Here is a 20,101-nt window from a genome sequence, read left to right as displayed (position 1 = left end):
TCTGATAAGGTGCTCACAGTGAGTCACTCCTTTACAGCCCACGTCCCTCTGTTTACCTTCGTCACTGGCTCCTCGGGCACAGTCTCAGGTGTCCGGCCTGTCCTCCTCCTCCGCTGTGACACCAGCCTCTAATAAGCGTTCATTTATCTGATTGGCCCATTCAGGGATGTAATTGAAGCGTGTGACGTCTCCATCAGCGTTGCATCATCAGGGATTTATTTATTTATTTTCAAAAATAACACACAACACCAGTCAGAGGATAAATTTCACATTTTTATTCATTTTAATTCATATTTTGTAAAAAATAATGGAAGGATACTCTGCATACAAAAGATAAAAATACAAGAGTACATAAAAATATGTTTAGTTGATTTTTGTTGTAATGCTGCCATCCAGTGGCTTGGAAGAGAAACACGTGGACGTCCAGTTTTGAGATGACAGCCCCAGGGAATAAGCTGTAGATTGAGATGAGTAGCCCTTTCGTTTTCACTAAATACTACTTTACCTGCTGTGCGTTATCGTGTTATGTGTAAACTCAGCACTGTCTGTTCGCTTTCACTTTCTTTTACGCTCCATTTTAGTTTGTCAGACGTTAGACGAGGCCAGACAGAGGGCGTCCGGTGAGGAGAAGAAGTCGCAGAAACCCTCCTCGGACAGGTGCCCATACTCGTTGTTGTAAAAGGTCTGACCCGACAGTTGACTGAAGAAGTTTGGACGAGGCCGAGAGGGACCGGTGCTCCAACCCGAGGACCCGTGGGAGGCTGTGAGGGGCTCGGTGCTGCTGCTGCTGCCCATGCGACTGGTAAAGACAAAATCACAGAACAATGAACGGCTTCCCTAATAATATGTAGTTATTCAGCTTCTGCCTATAGAAAACTGCGCATGCCAGACTGAAACTGAATCATAACACGTCTGAAAAGTACCCAGGCTCCACGGGTCGAGGAGAACGTCATGATCTGACCTCACGCTGAGTCATGGCCATTCAACACCGCTCTTTCACTTTCAGATGCAACAGTTGAGTTAAATATATACCTTTTTGTCCCTCTCGCTCTGTTCTCAATTCTTTCAAACTCCTCCGAGGACAGAACCATGCCGCTGTCTGTCTGGTTGTCCTGCACAGGGTAAATTTCCAAATGTCAGTGCCACGGGTGGGCGCAGAGGGGAAAAAAAGAGCATATATAGAGCGTACTTGAGGGACTTTGTGCTGGTGCAGCTCCACGGGGGACTCGTCGAATGTCCTGACCCTGGACTGGCTTTGTTTGGTCGAACCCACAAGTACACAGCTCGCAAAGGGCACGAAGTTATAATACCTGCACATACACATTCAAATAGGGCGCTTGGACACACACTTACTGTAATATACATGTTTTATTTCATTTATTAATGGACTAAACTGCATGAATGTTTTTTTTAAGTTGTATAAAGTGACTGATTTTAACAATTATCTATATTTTTGGCGGTGGTTCAACTATCGGATTGATCTCAGTTTATGGAGATGTTAATTTTTGCCTTTAATGTTCTTTTTTTTCCACTTTATTTATGAAAAAAACAGTACAAATTACAGTGAACTAATGTTTTATTATTGAGGAGGTAAAATGAACACGAGTGAGTTTAGTTATGAAGTTAGAACTAGTTTTGACCTTCAGTTTCAAGATTGAGTCTCCATTGTTTTTTTTTGTTTTTTTTCCTTCCTTTCCTTTCTTCCTTTATTTCCTCTTTTCCTTTTTCTTTCTTTTTCCCTTCTTCCTTTTTCCTTTTGAAAGAATAATTGCATAACCTGATGCCTTTAATGTTCGACGATATGACATTAAACTTGTGTGTCTCCGTGGAGATAAGTGGTCATATTTCTAGACCTGAAGTTACAGGTCTGATCTGTGGAGAGTCGACCCCGCACACGATAATAGGCGACAGTGGCTCAGTTGGTTAGTTCAGTGTTTGGGGGGTTCAAATCCCGCTCTCGAGATAAAGATCATTGGTAGAACAATCAGATCCCACAGGTTGTTGGTGCGATTCCAGCTCCCACAAATGAACACTGTCGTTGTGTCCTTGGGCAAGACACTTAACCCACATTGCCCCTCCCATGTCTGCGTACACTGGTTCCTTAACGTAAAGAACTTTGAGCGCCTCTACCTAAAAATATGACCATTTACCACGTTTTTTTTAACTTTAAACCCTTTTAGCTGAATCCAGTACATGCAATTTAAGTCTAACTCTAATGCCACACTGCGGAACTTAACACCTCCACGGAGACAAACGGGTGCAGCGTTACCTCGTCGCCAGACTTTGAGCGGTCAGCCGCAGCTCTTCTTCAGACGGGGGCCGGGACGACGCCTGTGAAAACCCGTCGTCCTCTGAACTCTGCGACTGGTTCAGAGCCGTGAAGTCTTTGGAGTCCTAAAACACACACATCCACACACACGTTTACACACACATTTCACACAAATTAATGAACCGCTTACGCCAAAACGTGCAGAAAGAGCTTACGTTGTCCTGAAGTAAGTCAGCCAGAATCTGAACCAAAGCGGGGAACTGGGGCCTCTCCTTGGGTTCACTTTGCCAACAGGCCAGCATGATCCCGTATCTACCAGCAGAGGGCAGTAGAGCCACAGTAAGACACTCAGACAAGCCTCAAATCAGATGACACAACTGCTGCTGGGAGAATAAAACCTTTGCATTTGGACCTTTTCAGTATTAAGATGTAATTTGGGGAAATGAATGTGATTGCAGGAGGCCCATTTGACAAGACTGGAAGAAAATAAGCTTAATGAAATAAAAGTTACATTTCGGGGGAGGCTGTCTCTGGAGCTCTCATCCTGACGCCGTCTTTTAAACGCTTACAGAAGTCTTCATCAATCTGCACCCCGGGGTATGGAGAGGCACCTGAATGAGAACAAGACGAGACCGCTCTTTTAATGGAAACAAAATGGAGGACCAATACACATTGTTTTCTTTTTTGTGTGTGTGTGTGTGTGTGTTTCCTTCAAAAAGTTAGACATGAATGCCTTTCCTGTGGCCTCGGGACAATGTTGCACAATATACCATTTAGAGAAAATTGCATCACAGCTGTTCCATCTGTCTTTATAAAAATGTAATAAGACGATTATTTTCTTACCCAGTGAAAAAATTTCCCAGAGGAGAACTCCAAAAGACCACACGTCGCTTTGGCTGGTGTACACTTTGTCGAAGATGCTCTCTGGAGCCATCCACTTTAAAGGCAAACGAGCCTGACAGGACATGAGTGGACACAGTTTGGATATTAGTTTGCATTAAAGCCTCATAAAACACAGGTCTATCTGGTAATATTTGACTTTAGAAGAAGCCAGTGGAGAAGAGGGCAGCGTACATTGCCTTTCCTGACATAATCCGGGTCTTTGTATATGTCTCTGGCCAGACCGAAGTCACAGATCTTCACAATGTTGCTCTCTGACAGGAGAATGTTGCGTGCTGCCAAATCCCTGTGGATACACTGCAGGTGCACAGGACACAAACACCTCAGGAAACACTGTATATCTGAACATATTTGAACTTTATGCTATTTATAGTCGGTTTTCTCATAAAGTCTAGACGAGAGAAGGTCACGCGGGTCACTAAACACACCTCTTCCCTCTTTCTGCTGTCTATAACCTGCTCATTCTCTTAAGCACTCGAAGTGGAGCTCTGATATCCTTCACGGCGCTGTCAGGTTAGCGTGCCTTCAGCCTCGCAGCTAGTTTACAGCACAGAGTGTTCTGCTTAGAGTCTCTGCTGATTGTTCACTTTCTTACCGCCTGCTCAGCCTCTTCCCATTACAGCTTCATCATCCTAACGTACATAATGGTCGTCTCCTATGTGAGCGTACGGAACAAGACAGCTGATTACCACAATCAAAGGTGATTCGAGCAACATAATTACGTTCCGTCATTATTTCTGCTTGACCTTGTAAACCGCGGTGGAACGTAACTAACAAGATCTATGTTTTGACTGACCGCTTACATCTTTTTTGAGCATTTCACCATGTGTTTGCTCTGATTTTTTAAACTCCTGAGACCTGGTGTCCTCATCTGTGGACAACACCTTTTGGGTTGTTTAGGCAACAGTGCAAATTTTTAGAAGAACAGCAACAAGAACATGTTCAATTTTGAATATTTCTAGGAGTTTAGAATATTTATTTTTATTTTTTATTTATTTTTATTTGATTTGATTTTTAAAAATTATTATTATTTCTTTGATTAGATTTTTTTTAATTGTTTTTTAATTTATTTATTTATTTTATTTTAATTTATTTATTTTATTTATTTATTTTTATTGTATTTTATATTTTTGTGTTTTTATTTGTTTTAATATTTTTTATTTTATTATTTTTTTTATTGTATTTTAATTTATTTATCTTATTTTATTTATTTATTTTTATTTGATTTTATATTTTAGTATTTTTTTGGTATATTTATTATTATTTTTTTTTTTTTTTTTTATTGTTATTGTCATTTTGCTTTTTACAATATATGTGTTCAACCACTTAATAGTTTTGCAAATAAAGTCCTGCAAGAGCTCGGGTCTCAGGAGGTTATTTAACTCCTTGTAGTATTTTTCAGCTTGATCTCAAACTCTAAAAGCTTCTGTTATAGATTATAGACGTATACTTCAAACTTTACGTGAAGAATTTCCCAACAAACCTTTCTCGAGGCTAGAAATTCCATCCCCCGAGCCACCTGGAAACTATAACATATGAGATCTTCAATAGTGAGGGGGGTCTTCCACAAATCCTCTACTGCAGAAGACAAAACGGAGGGAGTAACGTTAGGAAAAGTTAAATTAGATGAGTAATTTAAGCTGTTCTGATAAATGGTACTTTTCTCTTTGAGCGGACACTGAGGGGTCGTTGTGTTTTGCGACGCGTTGAGTGACGCTGGAGACGTGTGTTGAACTTTCTGCTCCAGTCTGCCGGCCTCGATCACTCTTCGGACCTGGCTTTGGGTTTTGGGAGAGCGGTCCTGCGATAGAAACCGGTTCAGTGGATCCCCCCCAGACAACATCGAGAAAACAGAGCCAGGAATATTCAGTCATGCTATCGACGGTTTTGCAAGTTTGATGTAGTGCAAAGATACCCGGTAAGGGAGGAAGAACTCTCTCTTGGAGCGGAGGAAGTTGGACAGGTTCCCGTATTTGCAGTACTCGACTATGACCATTAGGGGGCCTGAGGATACAAACAGAAAAGTTAGAAAAATAGCAAGTTTTTACCCAATTTTGGACAATGTGAGGTGAGGCTGAGGTGTTTTCACTTCCCTTAAAGCTTCTATATTACGTAAAAATGACACTTGTGAGCGTTTATCCATGTTATGATGCTGTTACCTCCTCAAAAACATGCTCGAGTAACCATTTATTACGAGTTTGTCTAATTTCCAAAGCTCAAAATGCTCCGTTCCACCTTGTGATGTCATGAAGTGGCAGTTTTCCAGTTAAAACTTACCTTTTACCTTTAGTTCAGTCGAGATAAGTGGCAATTCCAGAGGCTGAAACGATCCAAATGATTCTAGAAATGAAGGTGTTTGGAGTTTAAAAACACAGCGGAGCACTTCCTGTATCACCACATGATGACATCACAAGGTGGAACAGAGTGTTTTCAGTTTGAGAAGAACTAAAGAAGCCTAAATCTGCAGGGTTTTTTTTGCGTTAAACACGTGCGAATGAAACAAAACCCAACTCCAGGTCTGTTTGTGACGAGGAAACGACATTAAAACACAGATCACGGTGTAACACGAGCTCTTTAATAATGTTTCTATGTGATAATTTTAGCGTAAACATCATTTAAACAAGAGCAGATAATCTCGTACTCAAGATAAGGGCCACTCGAAGCGTTTTTTCCCAGTTCACTGAGCAGAAATCACAAGTACAAATGTAAATCTGCCCCTGGACAGCCATGACTGCAATACGAGAACGTCTAATGAGCATTATATAGAAGGAGAAATGCATTACCGAGAATATACATTACACAAGACTGCTGCAAAATAAAGATTTCTAGGAACATTTCTGAGGAGTCGGCCGCATGTTGTGAATAAAGATCACGCCGTAAAAGCAGCAGCAGCAATTACGGACAGTTTGAAATGGTCTTGATTTGAGGAAAACATGTTGGGTTCTCAAATTGAATAATCAAAGGATAGCGCCACAATGACCCTTAAGTACAGCCCTGATTGTGAGAGACAAGGGGAGGATTTGAATGTGGGGAATGGATGCTTGGAAAAACAGACACGCAAACCAGCAATTTTCATTAGATGGATTTCATGAGTTATTATTTTGTTAGCGTTTGTTCAAAGCGGTGGTGACAGTATCCGTGCCGCTCACAGTCACGTCACGTTCACAGACTGTATGTATAAATGGATAAAGTTAACGCATCTAGCAGCGGCATTTCAGACAGGAAGTGACTCCACCGGCTCTGATTCACTTTCTATTGAAAAACTGTGTCTCCTCTCTCTGTCTCTGCTGCTTCAGACTCATTTCGGTCTTAAATGTTTGTATTAACCCTCTACATGATCCTGGGGTTTATTTTTTTGAGTTATTTTGGGTTTATTTTTTAATTTTTTATTTATTGTTTTTTTTTTGTTATTTTTATTTATTTGTTATTTTGAGGGTTTTTTTTTTTGTTTATTTTCCTTATTTTTTAGTTATCTTGTTTTTTTTGTTATTTTGAGATGGGGTTTTTTTTGTTTTTTTTTCTTTAGTTTTTTAGTTATTTTGATGTTTGAATTTTTTTTTTTTTTGAGATATTTTTATTTATTTATTTATTTTTTGTTTATTTTTTGAAAAATTGTGTCCCCTCTCTCTGTCCCTGCTGCTGTCAGACTCATTTTGGTCTTAAATGTTCGTATTAACCCTCTACATGATCCTGGGGTTTTTATTTCACTATTGTGTCTGTAAATCAAGATATGAACATTAACAACACAAATCGGGTGCTTTCTTTTTCTGAGCGTTAGCAACAGGTTTGATTGACAGCGTTGCTACACTAAACCAGCGGTGTTTGAGTGGAAAGTATCGTTATCTTCAACAGCCTGGCTCTGGATTGGCTCTTTGGTTGCTATGATACTCGCGGTCGGAATGCCAAATGCGAAACCTAGCTCCAAATTAGCCGCAATAACTGCTAGCCTCGATTAGCTTCATTTGAGTGGAGCTGAACGCTGTGGGTGACGTCCATGGATCTATTAAAATAACTGGACAATGGGATGTTGCTGTTTAGAGCGTCTCGAGTTGGACTAGTGGCCGCTCATTGGTACTACAATGAAAAAATCGCTCCTGCACAGAAAGGATTTTTCTTACAGAGTGTAAAGTAATCACAGACTGTTGTGTTTGGCTCACATGGATCGAATTTTGTAGTGATTTTTACTTAATTTTCTATATTTATTACTTATTCGAGTTACAAATATTTCATATGGATTTGCATCGATATGAAAAATGTGTGTGTAACTGTGTACATCCTGATAAACTGATATTTTAAGACAGTCATAACTTTTAATTTACTTTGTCACGGCCACATAACATGACATGGCGGGCCACATTTTGCCCACGGGCCTTGAGTTTGACACATGTGGGTTAGCGTGATCACATGGTACGACATAAACGAGCTTAACCGTCAGGAACGAGCCGCGGGATTAGAACACGTTTCAGACGCTCCTGACGCACAAACATTAGCATTTATAATTTGTCATTTATTTATTTTATTTCGTTTATTCCGTCGGCCGTTCCGCTCGCCCTCGTCGCACGAAGTTTCACGGGGGGGGGGGTCGCTCGATTGCACACGGCCCACGCGCAAAAACCAGAGCCCGATCACGTCTCACCGTTGGGTTTCGTGCAGGCGCCGATGAGGTTCACGACGTTCAGGTGGTTCCCGATGTGAATGAGGATCTTCAGCTCCGACATCAACGCTTTGTGCTCGCTGGCCGTCGCTCCGTCTGAAACAAACGCGATGCAGAAATGGTTAAGAAATGATGCAAATGCGACTTCGGGGAAAATGCTGTTTTACTGATTAAGCATCGGGAGGATTTTCCAAGGTCCAGAGAAATACGGAATCGGAAAAGTATAAGCCGTTCTCACCCTTCAGCATTTTCACCGCCACCGTGTTCAAACTGTTACTCTTGCTGATGCCGTAGATCGACGCTTCCATTACTTTTCCAAATGCGCCGTGGCCCAGGACCTTCCCTATGGCACCAAAACAAAGAATATTTATACACATCGACCAACTGCCTCCGGTTTAAGTCTCCCTCGGGAAAAAAAACTGTTGCAATACGGAGGAATACGAATCAGCGAGAAAATGTAGTAGACAAAAACACACAGACAGGATTTGTACTTCATCAGCAAATATGTACAAAATAACAACTAACGACTGTAATTATGTTTCCTGTTTCCCGTATTTTCCGTTTGAGTTATTTTTCACCACGTTCGTCGAAAAACATCCCGACTAAAGTTTTCGAGTTCAAGCTTCGACTTTGAGCGAAACTAAAATAAATAAACGAGAAAAAATACAAAAAATACATTGATTCGTCCTGTTACTGTGACCGAAGTATGTCTAGTTTTCACTACGTTTACACTTTAACAAATGGACAACAGTTGTGTGAAATACTTTAGAATACTTTAAATACTTTAGTTTACTGTGTTTTCTGGAGTATAAGTCGTACCAGTAAAAAATGCACAATAATGAAGAAAAAAAAAACATATATATAAGTCGCACCCCTGGCCAAACTATGAAAAAAGTGCGACTTATACTCCGGAAAATACGCTAAGTAAAAGTATTTAAAATGTACTTTAAGAGTAAAAAGCAAAAGTATTTCACACAACTGTTGTTCATTTCTCAAAGTGTAAATGTAACAGGAAGCGACTCCATCGGCTCCAGTACATTTTACTCATGTGATCATTTTACTTTTACTTGTGTAACTTTTTACCTCTGTATGTGTACTTTTACTTAAGTGACAAAAGTACTTCATCTGACCTGTATTTAACCGTGAAATATGCAAAACGTAAACGCACAAATGTTAAATCTGATCATTTATATAAGAGACAAAAAGTCACTGCGATACAACAAAAGTCTGTATTTTAACCATATAAATGTGTATTGTGTTGTATCAAATATCATTGTGTTGTATCATTGTGTTGTTTCATTGTGTTGTATTAAATATCGTTGTGTTGTATCAAATATCATTGTTGTGATGTCGTCTCAAACACATCGTCGTCATCTTGAATGTCACCGTATCGTCTCCTCGCCGAACGCTCGCTCATTCATTTACGGCGTTCGTCCATGTTTCCGTTTGGTTCTCACCGAGTCGGAGCCGGTCCCTGGACACCTCCCACTGCGAGGAATCGTACGGCAGATATTCACACTGCTCGTCCAGAGGCACCTCCCCCGGGTCCATGATGATGGACAGATACCCCGTCTTTATGTCGACCGGGTTCACCTGTGACAAACGAACAGATGCAACGATTAGACACAGGTCACAGGTTCAACTCCGGGATTTGACACGGAAACTGTCATAAGGCCTCCTGATCTGAAGGTTGGAGGTTCGAATCCCGTCTCGAGACATAAACATCATTGATTGAGCGGTCAAATCCACTGACTTAAAGGTTCGTGGTTCAATTTCAGCTCCCACAAATGTATGCTGTTGTTGTGTCCTTGGGCAAGACACTGTCACGCCTCGTATCTGCTAAATAAAAATATAACACTTTGACCATTTATCAACTCACGGATTGTATTGATTTGGAATGTAAATTATAATAGGAGTCTCATAAATAAATGCTGTGGTTGTGTCCTTGGGCAAGACACTTAATGTATGAATGCGTGGGAGAATGGGTGAGAGGTTTGAGTCCCTTGAAGGTGGAAAAATGATATATTTGACCATTTATCAACTCGGGGAGAGCATTGATTTGGCGTTATAGCTCGCTTGGTAGAATGGTTGAGCTGTCAAATCCACTGACCTACAGGTTGACGGTGCGACTTTAGCTCTCTCAAATGAATGCTGCTGTTGTGTCCTTGGGCAAGACACTTACCCTCCCTCATGCCTAGTGTCTGCGTGCACTTGGATGAGAGGTTTGAGTTCCTTGAAGGTGGAAAAAAACGCTATGTAAAAATGTGACAATTTGACCATTTATCACGGATTGCATTGATTTGGTGTGAAAATTATAATGGGGCTCTCACGCCGTTGTGTCCTTGGGCAAGACAAGTTTAAGTATGAATGGGTGACTGGTTTGATTTCCTTGAAAGTGCAAAAGACGCCTATATAAAAATGTGTCGGTTTGAACATTTACCACCTCAGGAACTGCACTGATTTGGCGTGAGAATCATGACAGGGCGATTGGTAGAGTGGTTGCTAGTTTGATTCCTGCTCTCGACATAAACGCACACATGAATCCTGCTGTTGTTGTTGTGTCCTTGGGCAAGACACTTAATGTATAAATGTGTGTGAGGATGGGTGCGTGGTTTGAGTTCCTTGACGGTGGAAAAGCGCTACGTAGAAATGGGACAATCTGACCATTTTCCAGCTCAAGGGCAGCATTGATTTGCCATAAAAAAACATAAAAAGTAAATTATAACTTGTTGTTTTTTGGTCACAGCTTTTCTGTCCTTAAAAATAAAACACTAGAATGAGAAAGTAAAGGATTTAAATTGATCCAGAAATGTGTTTATATCCTGTTTCATCTTCAGTTTTGGATGAGCTCGTTGTGAAACTAAAAGCAGTCGACCCGTAATTGCGTCGGGTCTGATTCCTCTGGGACAAATTATACACTCGAAATGTTTGTCTTTGCTCTGGCTCTGATGTTGTTTGGAGGTTAAAATAGGAGTAAGTTGGATTACACAAGTCTCACACACACACACGCACAAAGAACACACAAAAAACGTTAAGCTCCTCACCCGCTTCACGTTACAGAAGATGAGAATCAGCAGAGCCCAGAAGAACACGGCGATGACTCCGGTGCCGATCAGAATCACAAGCTCCACGTTGGCTCTGTCTGTGGAGCCTCCGGAGGGAAACGCACAAAAACACAAAAAAAACACACAAAAAAACAAAAAAACACACAAAAAGAGTCAGTGTTTTTATATGTAAAAAAAAAGTGACAAGCACACATGTACACACACACACGCTACACAGCACACATATACACACACGCACATACACACACGCACACAGTACACACACATTAACACACATATACAAGCACACATGTACACACACACACGGTACACAGCACACATATACACATGCTACACACACATACACACACATATACACATGCTACACACACATATACACATGCTACACACACACACACACAAAGACACATGGTACACAGGACACATATACACACATACACACACAAACAAACGGTACACACACATTAACACACCCGCCCATGCTACACACACAAACACACATGGTACACAGCACACATAGACACACACATACACACACACACATGGTACACACACATTAACACACATATACAAGCAAACATGTACACACACACACACGGTACACAGCACACATATACACATGCTACACACATACACACACACACACACCCCGACACACGGTACACAGCACACATATACACATGCTACACACATACACACACACACACACCCCGACACACGGTACACAGCACACATATACACATGCTACACACACACACACAAAGACACACGGTACACAGCACACATATACACATGCTACACACACACACACACACACAAAGACACACGGTACACAGCACACATATACACATGCTACACACACACACACAAAGACACACGGTACACAGCACACATATACACATGCTACACACACACACACACACACAAAGACACACGGTACACAGCACACATATACACATGCTACACACACACGGTACACACACATTAACACACACGCCCATGCTACACACACAAACACACATGGTACACGGTACAAATAGAGGCACATACACATATACATATATACACACACGCTAGACACACACATACACAGATATATACACATGCACACACACACCCCTACACACCCCTGCACACACACAAACACACTCTACACATAAACACTCATGGTTTATATTAATTTATTCATTTGTGTTTTTGTCTAAACTGCCCCGTGTGTCTTGTTCTTGTCGTGTCTTAAAGTGCGTCGGTCGTATAAAGTCATATTTAAAATGCTAAACGCGTCTGTCCATCTTTAAAAACACTAATTAATTAAAAAAAGGTGATTCAGTAAATGACATTTTGCCGCGGCCTCGGCTCAAACTGTGGTTGTGTGTCACAGACGAGGGACCGAACAGAACGATGTGTGCGCCTCGTTAAAAGCAAAAGTTTACAAAATTAAAGTGAACAAAGAAAGTCTGGGTGGGAAAGAGTCTCGAGGGACCGTCTGATGAAAATATCGGGTCGACTTTTGCAACATTTTGAAAAACCTCTGATAAATTCTTGCTTGTGGCGCAGGAGGAAAAGTGTCCGACTTTTACTTTGGACAATCTCAGAACATTTGATTATTCTTCTGTTTTAATTTTCAAACTTCAAGCCCACATTTCAACACTTGCTTCTTTTTTTTTCTCCCCACACACTGTCTTAATATGTGTCTGTTTATGTTAATCCTCCATCTTTAGTCTTAACGCTACAGCTGGAGCCATAGCAGCCCATTAGATGCTCCCCCTGAATGTGTAATGTGCCAGGAGTCAATGGCTTTGATTTGACTGTAAATGGAAACGGGAGAATGGGATGTGATTTGGGATGAGTGGAGGGAGCTCGGAGGCATCAGCAACCTCCTGCATAAATGAAACTGCGGCGTGTCGCGCATCACCATCAGGGGGGGCGATATATTGATGTTAATGAATATTTTAAACGTCCTACATTACACAAAACTGACTCGTGTGAGCTTTAAGTCGTGTTATAATGCGGTTTCTACCTCAAAAACAGACCTGGAGTTGTGTTTTGTTTCATTCGTGCATGTTTGAGTAATTTTTTATGATTAGTCTGTTACATTTCCAAAGCTCAAAACGCTCTGTTCCACCTTGTGATGTCATCAAGTGGTAGTTTTCAAGTCAGCAGCTCCGTTTACCTTTAGTTTCATCGAGATAAGTGGCAATTCCAGAGCGGAAATGATCCAAATGATTCTAGAAATGAAGGTGTGTGGAGTTTAAAAACACAGTGGAGCACTTCCTGTATCGCCACTCGATGACATCATAAGGTGGAACAGAGTGTTTTCAGTTTGAGAGAAGAACTCAGCTAAACTATGCAGGGTTTATGTGTTTAAATATGTGTGAATGAAACAAAACACACAACTCCAGGTCTGTTTTTTAATCAGGAAACAACATAAATCAGAAAAACGCGCAGTGTTTTTTTGCCTAAACTAACCGCACTCATGATTATCTTAAGTTCATACGTTGTTTTTAGACAGATGCGTGTTTGAGTAACCTTTTATCGTCCTGCATTTGACGCTTTAGCGCTCAGCAAATTTCTGTTTCCACCTCCCCCTCACCCCCGCCCCTACTTAGTTTTGTGTGTTTTCCGTCTTAAATCTGTTAAACGTGTGCGAATGAAACGAAAAAACGCAACTGCGGGTCTGTTTGTGACGAGGAAACGACATTTGAACACAGATAAAAAAACAGAGAAACACGAGCGCTTTAATAATCCGTTTTTACAGATATATTTTTGACATTTTTTAGGGTCTGAAAGTTTTATTCGATATCACAGTCACAGCGTAAAATGAGGAGAAAGAGGCTGAGACACACCCACACTTTAAGGCTCAAAGCATTTTATATCAAGCAACCAGTCACACACACACACACACACACACTCCAGTAAACGCACACATTCTGGGTGAGGTGGGTTCAGTGTCTTGCCCAAGCACACAACAACAACAACAACAACACTATTCATCTGTGGGAGCTGGAATCACACCGCCAACCAATGGAACAAACACTCTACCCACTCATCCACTGCCTCCTCTCTCCTTTCACCACGACGCCACGAGCGAGCCGCGTTTGTGCCGCGTTTGTGCAGCTTTAAATAAATAAAAGAGTAAATAATCGATGTTTATAGATGAGGCTTTAGACGCAGGATTACGCCGTCTCCTACAGACAATCAACTGCTTTTTTTTTTTGGTTTTACAGATCTCCAAAACAACAATAAAACGTAGAGTTGTGCAAAAATACTGAAATATTGATGTATCGTGTCGTTTACTTTAATGATACAGTATCGATATCATAGGCTGCTGTATCGATATATATAATTTTTTGTATATTTTGTCAAATTATTCTGTCACAGCGCTACAATTTTGTTGCTTGTTTAGAGAAAAGAAACGTGTTTATGCAAAACACTTGACATTTGATTCACTGTTTTGTTGATTAAAACAGGTGTATTTCATATTAGATTTGCACAAACAGGTTTAACAAAGACGTTTAGTGTCACAGTCGTGTTTTATTCGATATGTTGTGATCCTTTAGAGCTGTTAAATGTAAATGTAAATGCGGACCTCGTATAAGCTGTGAAATGTTGTAACGATGTAAAAAAACATGTAAAAATGCACCAAAAAGGCCGTGAAAGGAGAACCGTGACATAGTGAGCGACAACTGTAAACGAAATGCACTTTATGTTCATTCACCTTCAATAAACGGAAGATAAACGCGCCATTAATGTTTATTTTTAGTCAAAACGGGGTTGATTTTTAAGGGTCACGAGAGCCTTTATTTTCCCTGAATCGTATCAAAACAATTTGAAATATATCGTATCGTACTGTATCGAATCAAAAAGGTCCTGTATTGAGATATGTATCGTATCGTGGCCTGTGTATCGGCACAATCTTAAAAACATCCAGCCATAACCTCCTGAGACTCGAGCTCTTGCAGGACTTTATTTGCAAAAACTATTAAGTGCTTGAACACATACAGTGTAAAAAACTAAATTAGAAACAATTGTGCCTCTAGGAACAATGTGTCTCATTTGTGCTGCTGACAGGAGCAGGAAGATATATGCCTTTAAATAAAAATAAATAAATAAAAAAAATAAAAATAAATAAAATAAAATAAAAAATAAAAAAATAAAATAAAATAAAATAAAATAAAATAAAATAAATAAATTAAAATACAATTAAAAAAAATATAATAAAAAAATAAAAGAATAAAAATACCAAAATATAAAATCAAATAAAAAAATACAAAAATAAAATTAAAATAAATTAAAGTAAAATAAAATTAAAAAAATAAATTAAAATGCAATAAAAAAAATCAAATCAAATAAAAAAGAATTTTAAAAAATCAAATCAAATAAAAATAAATAAAAAATAAATAAATATTCTAAACTCTTAGAAATATTCAAAATTGAACATCTAAAAATTTGCACTGTGGCCTAAACAACCCAAAAGGTGTTGTCCACAGATGAGGACACCGGGTCTCAGGAGGATAATAAAAATCATTTCATTTATCTCTTCTTACCCATAACTCTCACGGCAGCAGACGCCTGCACGCAGCCTCTCTGGTTACACGCCACGCACGTGTACAGCCCGGCGTCCTCCTCCCTCACGCGCTGGATACTCAACGTGCGGTTTGCGTCGTGCAGCTGGATGCCTTCACAAAAAACAACAACAAAGAAACAGAAAAATGCAAATCAATAGAAACACAGATTAATCAGTCGTATTGAAAGCCGCAGCGTTACGTCACGGCGCTTTTGTGATTTTGTGATTTGACACCGTGTCTGTCTTCGCCGCCCACGGGAGCATCAGGTGTTGCGCGCCCGTCCTCACCTGTCACCTGTCACACGCTCGTACCCACAGAGACGGACGGGGATAATAAGCCGTTCGGGGGGGGGACATGGCGTCGGTGTCACCCTTGTCGTGCCCTTGTCTCTGGCGCTGTTCGACACGTCTGACTCAAAGCCGTGTGTTCAGACGCTTCTGGGTTGGACTGGTTCAGAAAATAATAAATTGCCTGACAAAAATTAAGCCGAATTCTGAATACTCTGGAGTCGAGGCACATAAACAAAACAAGCTAAAAGTAAACTGCAAAAGTGTCTGCGCGAGGTCGCTTTCAATCTACACTGACAGATTCATTTTAAGGAGCAAAAATGGTCTTGTTTAGATTAGAAACTGAAGCGAACAAGACTCATTTGCATATTAAAGGCTGGGGGAAGGGCTCGCAAGTGTCGCTACTCAACGGCGAGGCTTAACGGTCAGCGGGATCAGAGTAATTAAAAAATAAATGGTACATGGTCACGTTTTTATACAGCGTTTTTCCACGTTCAAGGCTCAGTCTGGCCAGAACGGACAGCTTTAACTTTGGCTTTTGCTAAGGCTCAAAGGTCAAATTGTGGGTCACTGAATCAAGTATCAATAATGTTTAGGTTGAAAGCAAGATTCGAACCGCTAACCTTTAGATCAGTGAACAAATGCTCTACAACGTGAGTCACTGTCGCCCCAGAATAGCAAGAGAGAAATGTATTTAACTTATGATATGTGATTTATATTTTGCACAGTGACAGCTCCTGCAATAAAACTGTAAAACTCTATTCCTAATTCAATCTAATTCCGCCGTATCGATCCGAAAGCGATCCGAGACGCAGAAGAAAAGGCCGGTGGATGTAATGTGCTCTGACAGTCTGAAATACCCATTAATGTCTTTTAATGGAGCGATAAGTGAATATCAAACTATGCTGCGCAACTCAAGACCGCATGGAGTTTGAAATAACCATTAGAACTGTTTTGTACGTCTGACACGCAGCCGCAGACGCCCACTGCAGCACGACTCTGCAGTTTCGCTCTCCCTGCCAGATCTAAGAGCCGAGTTTGATCCATACACATCGATCAGAGCGAGGCACCTTTCTACAGATGCCCCGGCGTGTTCCCCGTCTGCTCGGAGAGGCTGGTGGGTGGCGGTGCCGTTGCGTAAACGCGTGACAGCTCCGTGGGCGTGTATTCACCTGACATTTGGTGAAGAGGCTGGTTGTCTTTAAACCAGGAGAGGCTCGGCGAAGGTCTGCCCTCCACGTCACACTCCATTCTCAGGGACTCGGTCACATTCACCGTCTGGTTGGTGAGGCTGCGTTTGTACTGGGGCGCCTCTAGAGCTGCACACAAAGAGAGGACGGGTTTAAATTAAGAAGTAAACAAAAGCAGGAGAGGTACGTGTGCGCTCGTGCCATGGAGGATTGTGATCGTGGAGAGGCCAAAAGTCAAGAAATCCTATTACGTGTACATGTTCCCACAGGCGAAAATACAGTGAGCAGCTCCTGACATGAAAGAGGAGATACATGTTTGTGGTTTGAGCCCTCCAGCGGCCTGTAGATCTGTTTTCTGTCACTACATGTTGATGCAATCTAACCCAAGGAGTGAGTGTGAGGCAGCTGCGTACGGCTGTGTTTGTAAGTGTTCGTATTTTTACTCTTGTTATTTTTGAAACACAACAGAGAGTCGACCTGTGGATGCACTGCGAGGGGCCGTGCTTCCCGCTTTCATTAGTTTCTACTCCCTTGTTCTTTTGACTTTCACCTTTTACCGAGACGTATCTAAACAGACACTGCTTCTCTCCCGTGCGGCGGCTCTGGGCTTCACAGACGTAATGGCCCTCGTCCCGCAGCTGGACGGATTCGACAGTGTGATCCAGGACCCAGCTGTTGGACGGAGCCTGGAATGAGAGCTGCCCGGGGAGCGTGTCAGCGTAAAGGTGCACGCTCCGGCACTCCAGCTCCTGAGGGAGGGCCTGAGGGTGGAGGCGGTACCACTGCAGACGCTCGTAGGTGTAGTTGTCGGCGCTGCAGCAGAGAGACACGCGGTCCTGCTCCTGAGGGCCCTCGGAGGGTAACACGCTCACGCTGAAGCCTTCGGGGACAGCTGGGGATGGAAGACGTAAGGGTCAGGACAAAGTATGGGGCAAACTTCAAAGTACTTGAATTAATGAATGCAAATGTTGGCTATTTATATGACTGTAATTTATATAATGTAAACACAGGCCAATATGGAAGAGATGGTTTCAAATTGTAGCATCACGGCCCCGTCGCACATGCTTATTTAAGTATTTATCTTTATTTATACAGGGGAGTCCAATGAGAGCACTGGGGTTCTCTTTTTCAAGGACGCCCCGTTTAAAATGCAATAAAAGCAGAAAAAAAACAACAAGTATAGTCCGTATAAACATTAAAAACACGAGCAGGTGTGTGGATACAAGTTTGTTTTCAGATTATTAAACTGCGATCGTGTCACCGACGCTTCTAGTTTTGTTTTTTCCTCGAGCGTGTTCCATTTTTATGAAGCAAAACACTAAAATCCTCTTTCCCGTCTCAGCTCAGGTGCGGCTCGTCTTCAGCCTCGCGCCGTCATGTGATGTGGTATTAAATGTTCCGGTATCAAAGCGCAATAACAAGCACGTGAGGGATTCTGACATCTCTTATAGATACATTTTTATAAACTTCTGTTATCGCCGTTATCGTTTTAAAACAACAAACTAATGATTGATGCTGACGATGGGATCACAAAGACGCAGTGAAACGCATTATTATTTTACACCAAAGCAGGAAAGGGGAGAGCGACAGTGATCCTTGAAGATGACAGTTAATAAAAGTGGATCACAACGGCCGTACTCACTGGTCACGTAGAAGTAGATGAGCCGCTCGTCTTTGCCCACTTTGTTCTCAGCTGTGCATTTGTAAATGACCGAAACTGTGGCGTTCTGAATGTGCAGCCTGCTGACGATCTGCGGAGTGAGACAAATCACACATGACACATTTAAGTAATAAGATAAAAAAAAAAAAACACACAAAGGCTGCGTGGAACATTCGAGTAATCCTCAGTGAGTTGGCTTGACCCACATTTTGCTCTGACAGACTAACAAGAAGCAAACTGCTCAGGTGAGACTGAAAAACACAGGGATGTGCTCAGTTTTCTTTCCTCTCCATCTTGAGTTTGATAAACGTACAATAAGTGTTTATCAGCAGGCTGTACAGGAAGTCTGCGGCGGAAAACTGCTCTAAATATTTCTACTGAAAACAATCTGACTGACAGTGTTATGGCGCTTACAGGCACGACTTAGGAGAATTACATAAAAATACAGAACAGCTGACCTAAATATTTTGTAATGTTTAGTGACTGATGTTTTACACAATAACACGCATTGTGGAGCAAGTTATTTCTGTCTTTTGTTGTGTAAACTCGTGCTTTACTCACATAATGAAGGCTAAACGTGATTAAAATGCGTATAATTTTAACATGATTCATTATAGATACTTAACAGCGCCCCCTGCCTCACTGTGAGCGTCACTACTTCCTCTCCAGGTTTGTCGCTATGAGTTTTTTTTGCAGAGTTATGTTAAAACGAATAAATATTTAAAGATGAGGCAGTGGTCAGGGGTCAGACGTGGGACGTGAGGGTCGGACGGTGGACTGGGAGCTGCAGGTGGGTCAGGGGTCAAGGGTCAGAGGTTAGAGGTTAGAGGTTAGGCGTGAGGGTTGCACAGTGGACAGGGAGCTTAATTTTGAGGCACGAAAAATATTAAAACAGCAGCACAAACTTAAGTATTCTGCAGGTTTGCGTAGTCTTTATTTCCGTGTATTTTAATTTTAGTAGATTTGTTTTGTTGCGTTGTCAGATTTTAATAAAAGTAACTGTTAGCTTTGAGACACAAGAGGCTACTAGAATAAAAGATAAACCTTTTGTCTGCCGTCAACGACTTCAACGGATGTCTCGATGGCGTCGATGTGGTTGTCTGTGTTTTGGGGGATAACGTCGTGCCAGTTCTGACAGTCGCCGCTCCTGTCGCTCTGCCCGGTCCCGTCGCCGTGGCCCCTGGAGAGACACACACACACACACACACATGGACACAGCACTGACACGTGGAAGCTCCATTGACACGCACAACACACGACCCAGACCCACAGCGGAACTTCACAGCCTCGTCACATCAGACACACCGGGTTTTTATTACTCTACACAAACCAGCGTCTCGTTTTTGTGTTTCCCGTCCAAACCCCAGCAGCTCTCATCCAACACCCGAGACAATTACGGTAAGAGTGTCGGCGACTAATGGAAATAACCACAGAGTCGGTTTCTATTATGAAGAGCCATCGTGCCAACATCACAGCAGAATTAATGAAACATGAAATAAAAATCTCCT

The 20,101-nt window shown here is 41.5% G+C and overlaps 1 protein-coding gene across 1 annotated transcript in view; it reads right to left on the bottom strand.

Annotated features, from left to right (window-relative positions):
• Positions 1 to 297: 297 nt before the first annotated feature.
• Positions 298 to 20,101, bottom strand: part of flt4 (fms related receptor tyrosine kinase 4) — a 65,033-nt gene continuing 45,229 nt past the window's right edge. Inside the window, exons 11-30 of the mRNA XM_055224790.1 lie at positions 19,638 to 19,773; positions 18,576 to 18,684; positions 17,484 to 17,825; positions 16,916 to 17,062; positions 15,436 to 15,567; positions 10,868 to 10,974; positions 9,281 to 9,416; positions 8,062 to 8,166; positions 7,806 to 7,919; positions 5,085 to 5,173; positions 4,829 to 4,970; positions 4,653 to 4,747; positions 3,344 to 3,466; positions 3,113 to 3,224; positions 2,781 to 2,880; positions 2,485 to 2,581; positions 2,270 to 2,394; positions 1,190 to 1,310; positions 1,033 to 1,112; positions 298 to 799 (exon numbers count right to left, since the gene is read on the bottom strand). Coding sequence (XP_055080765.1) covers positions 586 to 799; positions 1,033 to 1,112; positions 1,190 to 1,310; positions 2,270 to 2,394; positions 2,485 to 2,581; positions 2,781 to 2,880; positions 3,113 to 3,224; positions 3,344 to 3,466; positions 4,653 to 4,747; positions 4,829 to 4,970; positions 5,085 to 5,173; positions 7,806 to 7,919; positions 8,062 to 8,166; positions 9,281 to 9,416; positions 10,868 to 10,974; positions 15,436 to 15,567; positions 16,916 to 17,062; positions 17,484 to 17,825; positions 18,576 to 18,684; positions 19,638 to 19,773 — 2,626 coding nt within the window. The 3' untranslated portion in view covers positions 298 to 585. The remainder of the gene's footprint in view (positions 800 to 1,032; positions 1,113 to 1,189; positions 1,311 to 2,269; positions 2,395 to 2,484; positions 2,582 to 2,780; positions 2,881 to 3,112; positions 3,225 to 3,343; positions 3,467 to 4,652; positions 4,748 to 4,828; positions 4,971 to 5,084; positions 5,174 to 7,805; positions 7,920 to 8,061; positions 8,167 to 9,280; positions 9,417 to 10,867; positions 10,975 to 15,435; positions 15,568 to 16,915; positions 17,063 to 17,483; positions 17,826 to 18,575; positions 18,685 to 19,637; positions 19,774 to 20,101) is intronic.

The sequence above is a fragment of the Periophthalmus magnuspinnatus genome, chromosome 10 (assembly GCF_009829125.3).
Source record: "Periophthalmus magnuspinnatus isolate fPerMag1 chromosome 10, fPerMag1.2.pri, whole genome shotgun sequence".
Lineage (NCBI taxonomy): Eukaryota > Metazoa > Chordata > Actinopteri > Gobiiformes > Gobiidae > Periophthalmus > Periophthalmus magnuspinnatus.
Note: the sequence above shows the minus strand (reverse complement) of the source record. Positions and strands in the feature narration are given on the sequence as shown.